This window comes from Symphalangus syndactylus, chromosome 3 (genome assembly GCF_028878055.3).
Source record: "Symphalangus syndactylus isolate Jambi chromosome 3, NHGRI_mSymSyn1-v2.1_pri, whole genome shotgun sequence".
NCBI classification, from domain to species: Eukaryota; Metazoa; Chordata; class Mammalia; order Primates; family Hylobatidae; genus Symphalangus; species Symphalangus syndactylus.
The window spans coordinates 36,060,623-36,078,002 of NC_072425.2; the positions used below are offsets into that span (position 1 = coordinate 36,060,623).

At 42.1% G+C, this 17,380-nt stretch overlaps 1 protein-coding gene across 4 annotated transcripts in view; it reads left to right on the plus strand.

Annotated features, from left to right (window-relative positions):
* Positions 1-17,380, plus strand: part of ELP1 (elongator acetyltransferase complex subunit 1) — a 67,628-nt gene that overhangs the window by 5,187 nt on the left and 45,061 nt on the right. For all 4 annotated transcript variants that reach the window (XM_055271568.2, XM_055271565.2, XM_063636137.1 and 1 more), the window contains exons 4-10: positions 1,762-1,843; positions 2,608-2,688; positions 6,751-6,836; positions 12,262-12,358; positions 12,710-12,800; positions 13,948-14,071; positions 15,318-15,411. In XM_055271568.2, coding sequence (XP_055127543.1) covers positions 1,762-1,843; positions 2,608-2,688; positions 6,751-6,836; positions 12,262-12,358; positions 12,710-12,800; positions 13,948-14,071; positions 15,318-15,411 — 655 coding nt within the window. The remainder of the gene's footprint in view (positions 1-1,761; positions 1,844-2,607; positions 2,689-6,750; positions 6,837-12,261; positions 12,359-12,709; positions 12,801-13,947; positions 14,072-15,317; positions 15,412-17,380) is intronic.

Genomic DNA, 17,380 nt, shown 5'->3' on the forward strand with positions numbered 1-17,380 from the left:
TTTCAAATCACACTTGCCTGATTCTTTAAATCTTCTTTGATTACTTAATTAGTTGTGATCTCAACATTGATTATGTCACAGAAGTTAGAGTATTACTAATAGTAGGATAATGATAGCAGCTTACATTTATTAACTATCATGTGCCTGGCACTTTTTAAAGTGCTTTTCATGCAAATTTATTTAATCTTCACCATGAATTATGCAGTAGGTTGTTGTTTCCTATTCTTCAGAAGAGGCAGTTGAGGCACAGAGTGCTTAAGTAATTAGACCAGGGTCACACAGTAATCAAATGGGGTTTGACCCTAGCAGTCTAAATCTGGCACCTTTGCTCTTAACCATTCCATTTAGTACAATCATAAACCTTTGCTCGCAGTTCATGGTGGGAAATATCAAACCTGTCATACACAGCTTGTTTTTTTTTTTTTCGTATTTAAAAGATAGATGCTTTTACTTTCAAAACATTTTGTAGCATTGTTTCCTGGTTACTGAGCTCTTCCAGTCTATTTATCTTCATTTAATGGTGCTGATTCTGCCCTTTAGTGGCTTCTCAATTGTCTGGAAGGTAGAGCCCACTATTGTGCCTTATAAGCCCCTTTCACTGTCTGTTCCCCACATTCCTTTTTAGCCTCATCCCCCCATTGTTCTTGTGTGTACGTAAACCTTTTTAGTTGCAGCTGATTTTTAACTGCTCTTTTTTCTGGCTTTGTGCCTGTACACTGTGTTTTCTTCCTGGTCTCTCTTTCCTGTCCTTATTACCACTCTTTGAAACACATCAGAAAAACTTTTTCTGGACTTTGGGCCACTTGTCATTCCCTGTGCTGAGATGCATTTTGCTTTCCAGAGATCTTGGTCATTGCTGTCATCCTCTGTAGGGTCATTTTTTATCTCCTTCGTGAGACAGCTCTGGGAAGAAAGAGATATTTATTTCTAATCCCTGTGCCTAATAACAGGTCTATTCTCTTGATATCCATTATTGAAGAAATGTTTGTTGAGTAAGTTCTTGTTTTAATTTTTAAATATAAATTTTTAATTTTTATGGGTACATAGTAGGTACATATATTTATGGGCTACATGAGATGTTCTGATACAGGCATGCAGTGCAAAATAACCACATCATGGAGAATGGGATATCCATCCCATCAAGCGTTTATCCTTTGTGTTACAAACAATCCAATTACAGTCTTTTTAGTTATTTTTAAATGTGCAATTACTATTGACTATAGTTACCTTGTTGTGCTATCAAATAGCAGGTCTTATTTATTCTTTCTATTTTTTTTTTGTACCTATTAACCATCCCACCTTCCCTCAGCCCCTCACTACCCTTCCCAGCCTCTGGTAACCATCCTTGTACTCTCTGTGTCCATGAGTTCAATTGTTTTGATTTTTAGATGGCACAAATAAGTGAGAACATGCGATGTTTGTCTTTTTGTGTCTGGTTTATTTCACTTAACGTAATCATCTCCAGTTCCATCCATGTTGTTGCAGATGACAGGATCTTATTCTTTTTTTATGGCTGGATAGTACTCCATTGTGTATAGTACCACAATTTCTTTATCCAGTCATCCATTGATGGACACTTAGGTTGCTTCCAAGTCTTAGCTATTGTGAACAGAGCTGCAGCAAACATGAGAGTGCAGATATCTCTTCCATATACTGATGTCCTTTCGTTTTGTTTTTTTAATAGTTTTGATTGAAGTTGCAGTCAGTTTTTACTGAGATGCTAGTGTTTTGAGTCTCTCTTTTCAATTTTCTCTGTCTCAGCTGGAGTGTGTTGGGAGTGTAGCCAGTGGTATCTCTGTTATGAGTTGGAGTCCTGACCAAGAGCTGGTGCTTCTTGCCACAGGTAAGCTTGTTACTGGTGCCTCACTGGCTTTTCTAAAACATTACTCCAGATGTCTTACAGGCTTCATCAGTTTTGGTCTGCTTGGATTTCAAAAAATTTCTTTGAACCAGTATAATACTAATGATAGATAGATAGATAGATAGATAGATAGATAGATATAATGTAGAGTGATTTTTTTTTTTTCGTGACTAAAGTTTTACCTCTTAGTCTATCATTATAAAAAGTTGTTTCATGTAACTTTTTAAGTCTTTGGGAGTAAGAAACAAAGTCATAAAATTTGTTGGGGAGGCTGCTAAGTCCCCAGTTAGAGTAAAAATGTTAGCAATATATATTTTAACTTATTCTAAGAGTTGCTGTATGAACACATTCCAAAAGCCCTTCTTGGGTTCTGTTGCTGTTTTTGCCCTTTAAGTCTCATCATTCCAGATGAGTCTAGTAAACCAGCTCCACTGATGACATATATATTTAGAGGTGTCTTGGGGACAAGGAGTGTTGAAGTTAGTGGAGGAGGGCTTTGTGGACTTTTATGTTCAACTGTACACACATTAATAGCTGAGCATAAGCACCAGGTGACTTATCTAGGCAAAGCTTTTTGGATTTTTTTGTCATTGTTGTTTGTTTTTTTAAGTCAAAGCGTTTTGGATGAATTCTGTCTACTCTGTTCAGACTAACTCCAGCTCCTTAGCTTACAGTGCCGTAGGTACTTACGGAATGGCAAATTTGTTACATGAAAACAAAATCATTTTTGTTTGTGTTTCTCTAAGGTCAACAGACCCTGATTATGATGACAAAAGATTTTGAGCCAATCATGGAGCAGCAGATTCATCAGGATGATTTTGGTGAAAGTGAGTATAGCTTTGTGCAATATTTTGTGACCTACGTTTCTTCCCATTTTTGACCATTTCCTTGTGCACTAATAGCCATGTCATTAGGCCAAAGAACTGTGAAGGTTAAACCCCCAGTTATTAAATGTCTATTAGTTCCTTCAGCCCATCCCAAATCTTAAAAGGCCTACTGATGCCTCTCCAGGTCTGATGGTTGGCTTTGTCAGTAACCTGGAAAATATAAATCAACTGTTTAAGGTCACTTAGATAGTTATTACCCAAACCCTAGGAAAGTCTTAGGCTGGGCTTTCAGTGAAAGGGACTGTACAAGCTAGTATTTCTGGGATACAGTTTTAGGGAGAAGAAAAGAAGAAAGGGGATAGAAGGCTGGGTTTTGTTCCTACTGATTAGATCGAATCTGCATTTCCATGGGAACAATCTGATTATTTTCTTGCTAAAATCTAGCCAAGGTCATCCGGGCATTAAGGCTGTGGGAGTATTGAAGGGCAGTGCAGGAGAAGAGGGACGCTTATTAAGCATAAGCTTTGGCCATCTTGAAGTCACCAAGTAGTTGGCCTGATTGAAGAGGGAAGGGGAAGAAGATATTCCAACTTCCGTTAAGGTCTAATTTCCTGCCTTCTTGCTCCATCAACTCTGAGAAATCATTTAGACAACTTCTATCCATTTATTTACAAATAATGTATTTGTTCAGAAATAATTTTGGAGGGCTGGGCACAGTGGCTCATGCCTATAATCCCAGCACTTTTGGAGGATGAGGCAGGAGGATTGCTTGAGCCCAGGAGTTTGATATTAGCCTAGGCAACATAGGGAGACCCAGCATCTACAAAAAATTTAAAAATTAGCTGGGCATGGTGGTATCAGCACAGTAATGACATGATGTGCAGGTGTTGGGGTAGCATAAGGGAAGGAAACCAGTAACTGGAGAGGGATGATTTCCCCAAGGAGGCCAAGTTGAGCTGAGTCTCAGCTGAATTGGTGTTGGGTAGGTGAGGGATAAGGGTGGGGAGTAGTCAACTGAATTGGTATTGGGTAGGTGAGGGTTAAGGGTGGGGAGCAGTCAGCTGAATTGGTGTTGGGTAGGTGAGGGATAGGGGTGGGGAGTAGTCAGCTGAATTGGAGTTGGGTAGGTGAGGGATAAGGGTGGGGAGTAGTCAGCTGAATTGGTGTTGGGTAGGTGAGGGATGGGGTGGGGAGTAGTCAGCTGAATTGGAGTTGGGTAGGTGAGGGATGGGGTGGGGAGTAGTCAGCTGAATTGGAGTTGGGTAGGTGAGGGATAAGGGTGGGGAGTAGTCAGCTGAATTGGAGTTGGGTAGGTGAGGGATAAGGGTGGGGAGTGGTCAGCTGAATTGGTGTTGGGTAGGTGAGGGATAGGGGTGGGGAGTAGTCAGCTGAATTGGTGTTGGGTAGGTGAGGGATGGGGTGGGGAGTAGTCAGCTGAATTGGAGTTGGGTAGGTGAGGGATAAGGGTGGGGAGCAGTCAGCTGAATTGGTGTTGGGTAGGTGAGGGATAAGGGTGGGGAACAGTCCTGGCAAGTGAATGTGTCCATTTCAAGTGTCCATTTCAAGGGAGGGTTATTTCATAGAAACATTGCAGGTTACTCAGGGAACTGTGAGTAATTCAGCATTGCCGAAGTCGCAGATTGTGAGTGTAGAATGAAGTAAATGGGACAGGTTTGACTGAGTTTGTCGTAGGGAATTTGGACATTGAGTTGTAGTTGATCAGCCATTACAAGTTTTGATGATAAGAGGTTTAAAGAGATTTATTTAGTAGAAAGATGGCTCGTGATGGCATATTTTTGTTGTTTTTGTGTGTGGAGAGGGAAGAGACTAGAGGCAGGGTGATCAGGTAGGGGGTTGCTACAGGAATCCAGATGAAAGATAAGGAAGGTTTGTTTGGGGCTAGAAGCAGGAGTCATTCAGGAAAAACTTGACTCACAATGAGGATAGGAGTACATTTTTTAGAATTAGCTGAAAAACTTTTTTGGAATATATGTGCATGATTCCCCTTCTGCCCCAGGCCAGTTTGAGAAATACCAATTTAGAAAGTGAAATAAATAGGCTTTGCGTATGTAAGGTGAATAAGAAAAAGTTGAGCAGGACTCCAGCCAGAACCTCAGGTGATGGGAATAAAGATGCCAGTAACTGAGAGGGAAGATGGAGAAGTGCTGGTCTGTAAGGGGTGGGTGGTGAGGTCTGTTTTGGATTTGTTGAAGGACCATATGGGATTGCCATGTGGAGTAGGCAGATACAAGGCTGAAGCTCAGGAGAAGCCAGAGCTATGGACTGAGAGTGGTGGGTATGTAGGAAATTCTGACAGTTTTGGGAACATATGGACTTGTTCAGGGAGCAGATGCTGTACAGGAAGAGTCTAGAATCCAGGGTGGAACTCTGGGGCATCCAGCTTTGAGGACGGTCAGAGAGAGAGTAACAGCACACAGTACACTTTGAGATGGGAAAGTGCTCTGGGCCTGGTGTTTCCCACTAACTTTTTCACAAAAATCCTAATGTGGTAGAACAAAGGAAATCTAGTCCAAGTTAAGGTCTTAGGTCTCAGAAATGTGTTTCTCAGTACAAAAAAAATCATTCTATGGAGTGATGAATGTTTTTCTTCTATCCTGGGGTCAGTAAACTTGTTCTGAAAAGGGCAAGGTCATAAATATGTTCAGCTTTGCAGATTATATGATCTCCATTGCAACTGCTCAATTCTAATGTTGAGGCGTGAAAGTTATACACGATAGATAAACACGGCTATGTTCCAGTAAACGTTTGTTTGTAAAAGCAGACGTAGGCTGTAGTTTTGCAAATCCCTGCTATAACTCCATTATTTCTTGTCTTCCATTGGAAAAGTTCTCTGTCCTCACTCCTTGGTCCTTAATATTTCTGTGGAAACTTGCAGATAGAAGACTGGGGGTTTGCACCAGGATAGGCACTACCATTTGTATGCAGCAGCAAGGTATGCTTTGAGGTACTGTAGCGCTTGGATGTGAGCAGACAGGAAATGGTCATATGGACCCATAATTTATAGGAATTGCAAACAGCCCTGCTTCATCAGAATCAGAATCAATGGCAGGAGGGAAGTATTGGGTCCTGGATTGGGTGATGCTTTCAGGACCATCTTTATTGTGCCTCTTGCAGATGGATCCTACCTTCAGGAACAGAAGGGTTATGTTGTTTCAGCAACTCTGCCTTTATAGTTTAAATAAGAGAAGCATTATGGCCTAGAAAGAACCCCAATCAGCCTGGAAGGCAGAAGACCTGTGTTCTAACTTTGGGCTTCACCATTAGGGAGGGCTGAATCTCTTAAGTCTGTGTGAGGAGCTGTCTTGTGACCTGCAGCCCCTCTATCACCAGTGAGGAGCTTGCAATCAGAATTTTATTCCCAGTTCTCATCTTGAGGTTTTATGTTCCGGACATATTTTGTAAACTCTTCATGTTTCATTCTTCTTACTTATAAGGTGAGGGTGAGATCCCTGACTTGTGTCATCAAAGAAACTTGGAATATATAAGATGGCAGTAAAATGCTTTCCAAAATAAGGAAGGGCATTTCAAATTCTTCAAAATCACTGCTGCATATAATATGAAACGGGTTTTGTTTATTTGTTTGTTCTGAGATGGGGCTCTCACTGTGTTACCCAGGCTAGAGAGTGCAATAGTGCAATCACGGCTCACTGCAGCCTTGAACTCCTGGGTTCAAGTGATCCTCGTACTTAGTCTCTTGAGTAGCTGGGACTACAGGTGTGTGCCATTATGTCCAGGTAATTTTGTATACTTTTTGTAGAGATGGGGGTCTCCCTATGTTGCCCAGGCTGGTGTCGAACTCCTGGACTCAAGTGATCCTCCTGCCTCAGCCTCCCAAACTGTTGGGACTGTAGGCATGAGCCACCATGCCCAGCCTGAAACATAGTGTTCTCAGATATTGACTGCTGGACTGCTGGTCAATTTATTGAGAGGCCTTAGAGGACCCGAGTAATTGCCAATGACTAACTTCATGAAGAATAGCAGTGAAACTGTTTTTGTTTCATTTCATGCAGCTTATTGATTGTCTTGCCAATTGTTCTGTAGGCAAGTTTATCACTGTTGGATGGGGCAGGAAGGAGACACAGTTCCATGGATCAGAAGGCAGACAAGCAGCTTTTCAGATGCAAATGGTAAGTTTGGTTTGATGGATAAAGAGCCTTGACTGGAACAAATATAAATTTGCCACCCACCGGGAACTGTTTTGTGTCCACTTAGATGCCAGTAATGAACAGTTCTCTTCTGCTTTAGTAAAACTGCCTAGAGCCTTCAGGAAATGAGTCCCCCTATAAAGATCCTTCTTTTCCTTGTTGTCGCCAAGTTGCTTTGTGATTTATTATCATGGTAGCAAGTAATTATAACCAATATTCATCACCCAGTTTAAAAAATAAAACATCACAGACAAAGGAAACCCCTTGTGTATCCCATCCCGATATCCCTCCCCTTCCTCTCCAGAGAGAGCAGCCATCCTTCATTCACGTGTGTGTTCTCATACTTTTCCCATATATGTATATATTAGATATTTTTCTTTTTCTGTTGGATGAAACTCTTTTTTTCCTTACTTCTAGATTAGAAAATTCTAAAGACTTCCTTCCTTCCTTCCTTCCTTCCTTCCTTCCTTCCTTCCTTCCCTCCCTCCCTCCCTCCCTCCCTCCCTCCCTCCCTCCTTCCTTCCTTTTTGTGACGGTCTCCCTCTGTTGCCCAGGCTGGAGTGTAGTGGCATGATCTCGGCTCACTGCAACCTCCCTGCCTCAGGCTCCCGTGATTCTCCTGCCTCAGCCTGCCGAGTGCCTGGGATTGCAGGCACGCGCCGCCACGCCTGGCTGGTTTTTGTATTTTTGGTGGAGACAGGGTTTCGCCATGTTGGCCAGGCTGGTCTCCAACTCCTGACCTCGAGTGATCTGCCCGCCTCGGCCTCCCGAAGTGCTGGGGTTACAGACTCACTCAATGCTCAGTGTTGCCCAAGCTGGAATGCAGTGGCGTGATCTCGGCTCGCAACAACCTCCACCTCCCAGCCGCCTGCCTTGGCCTCCCAAAGTGCTAAGATTACAGCCTCTGCCCGGCTGCCACCCTGTCTAGGAAGTGAGGAGCGTCTCTGCCTGGACGCCCATCGTCTGGGATGTGAGGAGCCCCTCTGCCTGGCCGCCCCGTCTGCGAAGTGAGGAGTGCCTCTGCCCGGCGGCCACCCCATCTAGGAAGTGAGGAGTGTTTCTGCCCGGCCGCCACCCCGTCTAGGAAGTGAGGAGTGCCTCTGCCCGGCCGCCACCCTGTCTAGGAAGTGAGGAACGTCTCTGCCCGGCCACCCCCCCATCTGGGATGTGAAGAGCGTCTCTGCCCGGCTGCCCCGTCTAGGAAGTGAGGAGCACCTCTGCCCGGCTGCCCCATCTAGGAAGTGAGGAGCACCTCTGCCCGGCCGCCCCGTCTGGGAAGTGAGGAGCGCCTCTGCCTGGCCCTCCTGTCTGGGAAGTGAGGAGCGACTCTGCCTGCCCACCCATTGTCTGGGAAGTGAGGACCGTCTGCCCGGCCACCCCCTCTGGGAAGTGAGGAGCGTCTCTGCCCAGCCACCCCGTCTGGGATGTGAGGAGCGCCTCTGCCCGGCCGCGCCGTCTGGGAAGTGAGGAGCGCCTCTGCCCGGCCGCCCCGTCTGGGAAGTGGGGAGCGCGTCTGCCCGGCCGCCCCGTCTGGGAGTGGGGAATGCGTCTGCCCGGCCGCCCCGTCTGGGAAGTGGGGAGCGCCTCTGCCCGGCCGCCCCGTCTGGGATGTGGGGAGCGCCTCTGCCCAGCCGCCACCCCATCTGGGAAGTGAGGAGCGTCTCTGCCTGGCCGCTGTGCAACCTTCCAAGTGTGAAGTGACAGCCTTTCTGCAGGTGTACACAACAGCTCCGAAGAGACAGCGACCATCAAGAACGGGCCATGATGACAATGGCGGTTTTGTCGAAAAGAAAAGGGGGAAATGTGGGGAAAAGAGAGATCAGATTGTTACTGTGTCTGTGTAGAAAGAAGTAGATATAGGAGACTCCATTTTGTTCTGTACTAAGAAAAATTCTTCTGCCTTGGGATGCTGTTAATCTATAACCTTACCCCCAACCCCGTGCTCTCTGAAACATGTGCTGTGTCAACTCAGGGTTAAATGGATTAAGGGCTGTGCAAGATGTGCTTTGTTAAACAGATGCTTGAAGGCAGCATGCTCGGTAAGAGTCATCACCACTCCCTAATCTCAAGTACCCAGGGACACAAACACTGCGGAAGGTTGCAGGGACCTCTGCCTAGGAAAGCCAGAGACCTTTGTTCACGTGTTTATCTGCTGACCTTCTCTCCACTATTATCCTATGATCCTGCCACATCCGCCTTTCTGAGAAACACCCAAGAATGATCAATAAATACTAAGGAAAAAAAAAACAAGTCAAAAAAAAAAAAGACATGAAAGAAGCTGGGCACTGTGGCTTGCCCCTGTACTCCAGCCAGGGCAATAGAGTGAGACCTCATCTCTAAAATAAATAAATAAATGAAAAAAAAAAAAAGAAAATTCTAAAGACCATATAATGATGTCTTGATGACTCAAAGTAGTACTTCTTAATCTTCTAATATAGGCAGCCCCTGAAGGCACAGGTGTGTGGACACAAGAAGAGTGCAAACTCTTGGGGCACCTGGGGAAGTAGTGTCCATGTCACATTAAATTCATTTAAACTCTTATATTTTATTTTAATTTATACAGTATGAATATTTTTTAAAAATATGAATTGAAATTACCCTTGAGTAAAATTAATGCCCCAAGAAGATGTGCCATATTTACCCTCTGGCACACTGCCAAGTACCCTCAGGGGCAGTATAGATCTCTATTAGAAAAGTACAGATTACATTATCCTTATAACATTTAGAAGCTATGAGACCTTGACAGGGAAGTTTCCCAACGTTTCTGAGCCTCAGTATTCTCTGTAAAGTGGACAACATAATGTCTCCTTACAAGGGTTGAGATGGGCAGGTAATAACATATATAAAACAGGTACCATAGCATCAGCACAGTGTAGGCACTCAAGTGGTAGTTGCTGCTTTTATTTTAGTAGACAAATAACTTTTGAAACTTTTTTTTAAGCGTAGTTTTTATTTCAAAACAACTGTTGTGAGTTAAATATGCATAGTGGGTCTAATTTAACATTCTGAAAGCTATTGACTTATTAGAACAGTAAAGGATTATTAGAGGGCAGAAACATGGAGTAAGTACTCTCAGACACAACCTTGCTTCTTTGGGGGTGATCCACTACAACTGCACACTTTGGACAAGTGGTTTTCATGTCCCCCTGATTTTTAAGTGATTTTTCTTTTTTTTTTTTTTTTTTTTGGCAGAAGGACTTAAAAGGTATCCTTGACTAAACAGGAACTTGACCAAGTAAATAGTTGGTGCAATTTGAATATTCTTTCTTGCTGTAAGCAGCAGGTAAATTATGCTACAGCTTTCTAAGACCATATATTTTCGATTTAAAAATAGCACTTTACTCATACATGTTATAACATGAGTAAACGTCATAAAGATTATGCTAAGTGAAAGAAGCCAGTCATAAAAGATCACCTATAGTATTATCCCATTTGTATGAAGTGCTCAGAAGGGGCAAATTCACAGAGGCAGAAAGTAGAGTCGTGGTTGCGTAGGGCTGCGGGGTGGGGTGGGGAAGGAGTGACTGCTAACGGATATGGGGTTTCTTTTTGGGAGGATGAAAATGCCCAAAATTTAGATTATGGTGATAGCTATTCAACTTTGTAAATATACTTTAAAAACATTGATTCTTACCACTGAGTTTAAACAAAAAAAACCCAAAATACATTGAATTGTGTGCTTCAAATGGGTGAACCTTAATAATATGTAAATTGTATCCCAGCAAAGGTGTTAAAAAATAGTACTTTAAGGGAATCTATGGTAGTATTGAGAATAAGGCAGTTTTCCATACTTTGTTAAACTCTGGAGAAGGTGACATTTTACTACTGGTACCTGCTAGAGTAAGACTTATCTAGTATTGCCAGAATTACGATTTATTAGTGATATAGGATGATCCAGGTAATGGGGGAAAAAAGCGAGCATCCTATTATCTAATGTACTATCCAGTAAACTACTCTAGCTTTTTTTCATGAACTTTTTCTAAAGGCTTTCTAGGGCCTCATCTTGGTTTGAAAGTTCACAGCTACCCTTCAGAAAAGAAAACAAAAATCCATGGAGTAGTCAGACGCAAGTACTCATGTGAGCATAATTTACTTTGATTTTTTAAGTTGTGTTGTTCTAGCCCTCAGCCTATTCCCTGCCTGGGCTCTCCTAGTGCCCAGTAACACTGATTCAAGAGGTTGCATTTAGCTGGGCACAGCGGCTCACGCCTGTAATCCCAACACTATGGGAGGTCAAGGTGGGCAGAGCACCTGAGGTCAGGAGTTCAAGACTAGCATGTCCAACATGGCGAAATCCCATCTCTACTAAAAATACAAAAATTAGCCAGGCATGGTGGCAGATGCCTGTAATCTCAGCTACTTGAGAGGTTAAGGCAGTAGAATCGCTTGTACCCGGGAGGCAGAGGTTGCAGTGAGCCAAGATTGTGCCACTGCACTCCAGCCTGGGCCATAAAGCTAGACTCTGTCTCAAAAAAAAAAAAAAAGTGGGTGAGAGAGAGGAATTGAGGAGGATACCAAGGGTTGGGCCTGAACAAATAGAAGCATAATTATATGTAGAAATTAATATGAGCTACTCTTCTAGAATAGATGACTCAATAATACCCTGCTTGCCATCTACGTTTTCTGTCCTTAATTATTTCCAGTTCTATTTCATATAACGCCTATTTCAGGCCTTAACCCTTCACTAAAGGAGGTTTGGTTTCTATTCCCTAGGACAGTTTCATTGAGAATAAATTTTGTTAGGCTACCTATGTATTCCCTACTGTGCAGACTGTAGTACAGTACTAGCAGAATTCTTAGGCTGTTAATAGAATATGATGATGAATGCCCGGGTGGTCATCTGTCCCCACCTGGTAGAATTGGCTTCAGGATTGAGATACGTGTGGCCCTGGAGGAGACGTTTCTTCCTGTCATGCTGCAGAATGAGAACATTTCCACGTTTTCATCATTGTTTGCTGCTGCCTTTACCACCTCTGTGGCTCCTCCCTATTCACCTTCTTCACATCTTAACTCATCTGTGCCCTGTTGTGAAGCTTACACAATATGTAAACAAAACTCTACCCTGTTGGACAAACAGAACACTTGTTTCCTTGTAGTTACCTGATAGGTTCCTTAGCTCATTATATTCAGGATCTAGATCTGTAGCTCTTTTCCTCTTTTGCTGTTCTCAGAGGCCACTTTTTTTTTTTAATGCCCAAAGGAGGATTTTGTTTGTTTTATATTTTTTTCTCTTTTTGGATGATTTCTGGGTTCTAAGAACCAACCCTTGGATGGTTTCTGATTCTATAGGTGGGCTTTCAAAGTAGCTTAAACCTCATAAAACATCTATATCTAGTGGTGTGAGGCTTGTTTGATTCTGGGATACTTAAGGTCCCCCAGTAATATTGGTGTTTCTTCCCCTTTTTAGCATGAATCTGCTTTGCCCTGGGATGACCATAGACCACAAGTTACCTGGCGTGGGGATGGGCAGTTTTTTGCTGTGAGTGTTGTTTGCCCAGAAACAGGTATGGAAATATATTGCAGTTAAACAACAATAAAGAAATTTTATCTTATTAAAATTAAGGAAAATTTTCTTTCTTTTGCTTTGAGTAGGGTATTATACATATGGGGCAAGGATGTGATGCTTTAAATATGAAATGAGTTTAGAGTTAAGAATTGGAAGAGTCCTTTGAGGCCATCTGGTCGACCCTCCTACCTGGTGGACACAAATTTTTAACTAAATTAATCTAATTGGCTATGTAAAACCGTGGCAGTTTTTATTTCTAAGGAAGGTGTTTGAATAGTTCTGAATTGACAACTTTTATCATAATGTTCTAAGTGTGTGTGTGTGTGTGTTTGTCTCCACTCCCGCACAGGGGCTCGGAAGGTCAGAGTGTGGAACCGAGAGTTTGCTTTGCAGTCAACCAGTGAGCCTGTGGCAGGACTGGGACCAGCCCTGGCTTGGAAGTGAGTGAGAGAAGAAACCTTAGAGAAATTCTTGGAACCAGAGTAGAGGTGGTGGTACACATGGATACAGATGATACAGATGTTTGTGTAACACAAAAGGATTTTTACGTTTCTTGATTTGGTTATAAGCCTGTATCTATCTTTGTTTCTTCTTCTTCTTTTTTTTTTTTTTTTGTTCTCTGAAGTCTGAATTCAACTTGAATATTAGATTTTACGCTTCTTCACAGATTTCATCGTTCTAAGGCCACATATATTTTGCATTCCTAATTCCTAAAAGGCTGTGGTTTTAAGGCAGGGTGTATATGAAGCCATTGTACAGAGCAGAAAATGGTGTTTAGAAGGGAAGGCCCAGTTTGCAAGGCTCTGTGGGGCAGATGGAGCTTTTATGGAAATTAGGCAAAGAGCCTCCTTTCTTGGCACTAAATTCCCACAGTAGAGGATCTGCTTGCCAAGGAGCATGCAGGCTGGATTCAGACTCCCCTCTTTCCTTCCATTCTCCTCCTTGGCCCAGTACCCTTGTGCAGGTCACAATTTGCCTGTCATATGTGGCTGCCTGATTTTAGATAGAAGATGTATCTCCTCTGTTTCAGTGATACCTGTTGTATGTAGACCTCTTGTTTCCCACCAGTATCTGAATGATATTATATAAGAGCAGAAGAGAAATATATTTGAATTCAAACCCTAGAGACAAATATGAATAAGATGAGGTAATTAAGATGTTTTCAACATTTGGAGAAGTCTTAAAAAAGACCTACCTGAGCATAGAATATTTGCTGAAGTCATATAATTGAAGGAGAAATAGATTTTGATTTTTAGGACATTATACCTGGAATGGTTTAGATAACTTATTATTTTTAAAGTCATCCAAATGCAGTGTAAATATGTAAGGCTTTGTGGGCAAATGGAGCCTCTGTGTAAAATAGGAAAAGGCACTCTTTCCTCTGGGCAAGTACAGTCCCACAATGGGGTGAACCGCTTGCCAAGAGACAAGGGACACATGGGATTTAAAACTTCCTTGGAGAAAGATATTCATTAATTCGTTCATTCCTTCATTCATGTTTGCTGGGAAAAAAAAACTCTTCTGGATTTTATCTATTCTTTAGTTAGGTGAGCTTTGGATGTTGTAACACTCTGAGTTTGCTTTAAGACCCTCAGGCAGTTTGATTGCATCTACACAAGATAAACCCAACCAGCAAGATATTGTGTTTTTTGAGAAAAATGGACTCCTTCATGGACACTTTACACTTCCCTTCCTTAAAGATGAGGTTAAGGTAAGTGCTTGAGTTTGTTTCGCCCTCAAATGTAGAGGACTTTCCACAGCTATAGAGGGAATTTTTTTTTTTTTTTTTTGAGTTGGAGTTTCATTCTTGTTGCCCAGGTTGGAGTGCGATGGTGCAATCTCGGCTCACCACAACCTCCGCCTCTCAGGTTCAAGTGATTCTCCTGCCTCAGCCTCCCGAGTAGCTGGGATTACAGGCATGCGCCACCACAGCCAGCTAATTTTGTATTTTTAGTAGAGACAGGGTTTCTCCGTGTTGGTCAGGCTGGTCTCAAACCCCTGACCTCCGGTGATCCACCCGCCTCCACCTCCCAAAGTGCTGGGATTACAGGCCTGAGCCACCGCGCCTGGCCTATAGAGGGGATTTATCTTTGCTACGGATATATAAATAGAAGCTTTAGAGTAAATAGTAATAAAAATGATGGCTTCCTAGAACTGATTTTTTTAATAAAAGATATATTGTTTTTCCAGTGATTTTGCAAATAATAGCATTTCTTCCCCACCTTAGATAAAACAGAAGTAGGAAATAAAAATGCTAGTTTTTATTGTTTATTTTGACAAAAGCATAATTTTTCCAGTAATGAAGATGTTTTTCATTTATAACATTTAAATGTTAAGCGGTTTGTATACCATTAAGATCCTTGCTGAAGTGAGAACACATGAAATGGTATCTCTGTGTAAAATTTTAAACATCTTGAGAGATGAGTTTAATGAACTCCCGTGTAACTATTATTCACTTTCAGTAGATACCAACATTTTGCAAAACTATTTTCATCTGTCGGCAACTCTTTGGCCTATACATACATATACTTACATATATTTTTATTTCCTGGAGTTTTAATTCTAGAAATCATATTTTCATTATTTATTTCTAACAGTTAAGGACATTTTTCTTTACATAACCATAATTCCATTATTACATCTTACCTCAGTGTTGTCTAACACCTAGTCCATATTCAAATTTCTCTGATTGTCTAAAAATGTCACCTTGTATTTGGTTAAGTTTCTTAAGTCTCTTTTAATCTTTAAGCATAATGTATTTCTTTTTTTTAAGTCCTCTACATAATAATGACATATTTTACAGATTTGTTTAATGCCTCTGTAGGTTAGTGATTTACAGTTAGGGATGAGCTCAGGTAGTGGGATTATTTGATTTGAGAGAGGAAATACAGCTATTATAAAGATTTGGAAGTAAATCCATAACTGAAAGCCAATGACAGATCTTTTTTCCCTTCTAGGTAAATGACTTGCTCTGGAATGCAGATTCCTCAGTGCTTGCAGTTTGGCTGGAAGACTTTCAGAGAGAAGAAAGCTCCATTCCGAAAACCTATGGTAAGATAGCTGTAGTACCCCAGCCTTCTGCCCCATAAAACGTAGTTGAAAGTAGACAGGTATGGGATTTCCTTCATCCCTTCTACTTAGTACCTTAGTAGAATCAAAGATGCTGAAGTGGGCAGGTGGAGACGGGGGTGGTTAGATTTTGATTGATTATGGATTTCAGTCATGTGTTGGTTGGGGTTCTCTAGAGAAACAGAAATAATACATATATATAATTCATCCCTCAGTATTCTCGGGGGATTAGTTCTAGGATTGCCCATGGACACCAAAATCCACACATGGTCAAGTCCTGCGGTCAGCCCTGCAGAACACTCAGATACAAAAAGTCAGCCTTTTGTATACTTGGGTTTTGCGTTCCTCAAGTACCATATTTTTGATGTGCGTTCGGTTGCGGATATAGAATCCACAATATGAAGGGCCGACTGTATTCATTGAAGAAAATACGAATATAAATGGACCTGTGCAGTTCAAGCCTGTGTTGTTCAAGGGTCAACTGTACTTATATAGAGAGACGGTGAGAGGGGGAATAGGGTGGGGAGGGAGGGAGAGAGAGTAATAGAGTGTGGATAGATTTACTTTAAAAGATTGGCTAATGTAGGGGATGGCAAGTTTGAAATTTGTGTGGCAGGTTGGCAGGCTGGAAATTCAGGTAAGAATTGATGTTGCAGTCTTGAGTATGAAATCTGTAAGGCAGGCTGGAAACTTAGGGAGGATTTCTGTTACAGCCTTAAGGCAGAATTTCTTCTTTTCTGCAAAGCCTCAGTTTTTGCTTTTAAGGTCTTCAACTGAATGAATGGGACCCTCCCACATTATGGAGAATAATCTGCTTTCCTTACAGTCAGCCGATTATAAATATTAATCACATGTACAGAATACCTTCACAGCAACATCTAGAGTTTCAGCAGACAGCTGGGCGCCATAGCCAAGCCAAGTTGACACAATAAAATTAACTGTTGTAAGTCATCACGTGCTTTTCCTGGTGGATGGTATTACCACAGAAAAAACACTAACCAGAGGAATTCTGTGGACGTGAAAGAAGACTTACATTAAGTGTAAAAGTAAGAATATTTTTTATAGCTTTTAAAATGTGTAAGTGTGTGGTTTTAAGTATTAAATAATACTTGAAAATGTTAGAAAATAAGATGAGAAAAAAAGAAATCTCGTAGTTCTACCACTCCGTAATAATCACTATTCAAATTTTCTTGTCTTCTAGGTTTTTCATGTATATATCTCAGTATAGCTATGATCTTGTTTTTGTTAAAAGTGTAGTAGGTATGGGCCAGGCACAGTGGCTCATGCACTTTGGGGGCCCAGCACTTTGGGAGGCCGAGGCAGGCGGATCACGAGGTCAGGAAATCGAGACCATCCTGGCTAACATGGTGTAACCCTATCTCTACTAAAAATGCAAAAAATTAGCTGGGCGTGGTGGCAGGCGCCTGTAGTCCCAGCTACTCTGGAGGCTGAGGCAGGAGAATGGCATGAGCCCAGAGTAGGCGGAGCTTGCAGTGAATGGAGATCGCACCACTGCACTCCAGCCTTGGCCACAGAGCGAGACTGTCTCAAAACAAAACAAAACAAAAAAAAAGTGTAGGTGTGATCCATGATCCATCTGCATCATTTTAAATTGCTATATAATACTTGTTTATTCTCGTTCATTAAATCTCATGCTGTTAGACATTTACAGTTTTGTAATTTCTCATTATTTTAAACAGCAATGCACGGACATTTTTGTTCATAAATCTTTTTACTTGATTATTTTCTAAGTAGCTTTCAAACTGTTTAATCAGTAGAACCCTCTTTTTTTTTTTTTTTTTTTTTGAGACGGAGTCTCTCTCTGTCTCCCAGGCTGGAGTGCAGTGGCGCGATCTCGGCTCACTGCAAGCTCTGCCTCTCGGGTTCACGCCATTCTCCTGCCTCAGCTTACCGAGTAGCTGGGACTGCAGGCGCCTGCCACCACGCCCAG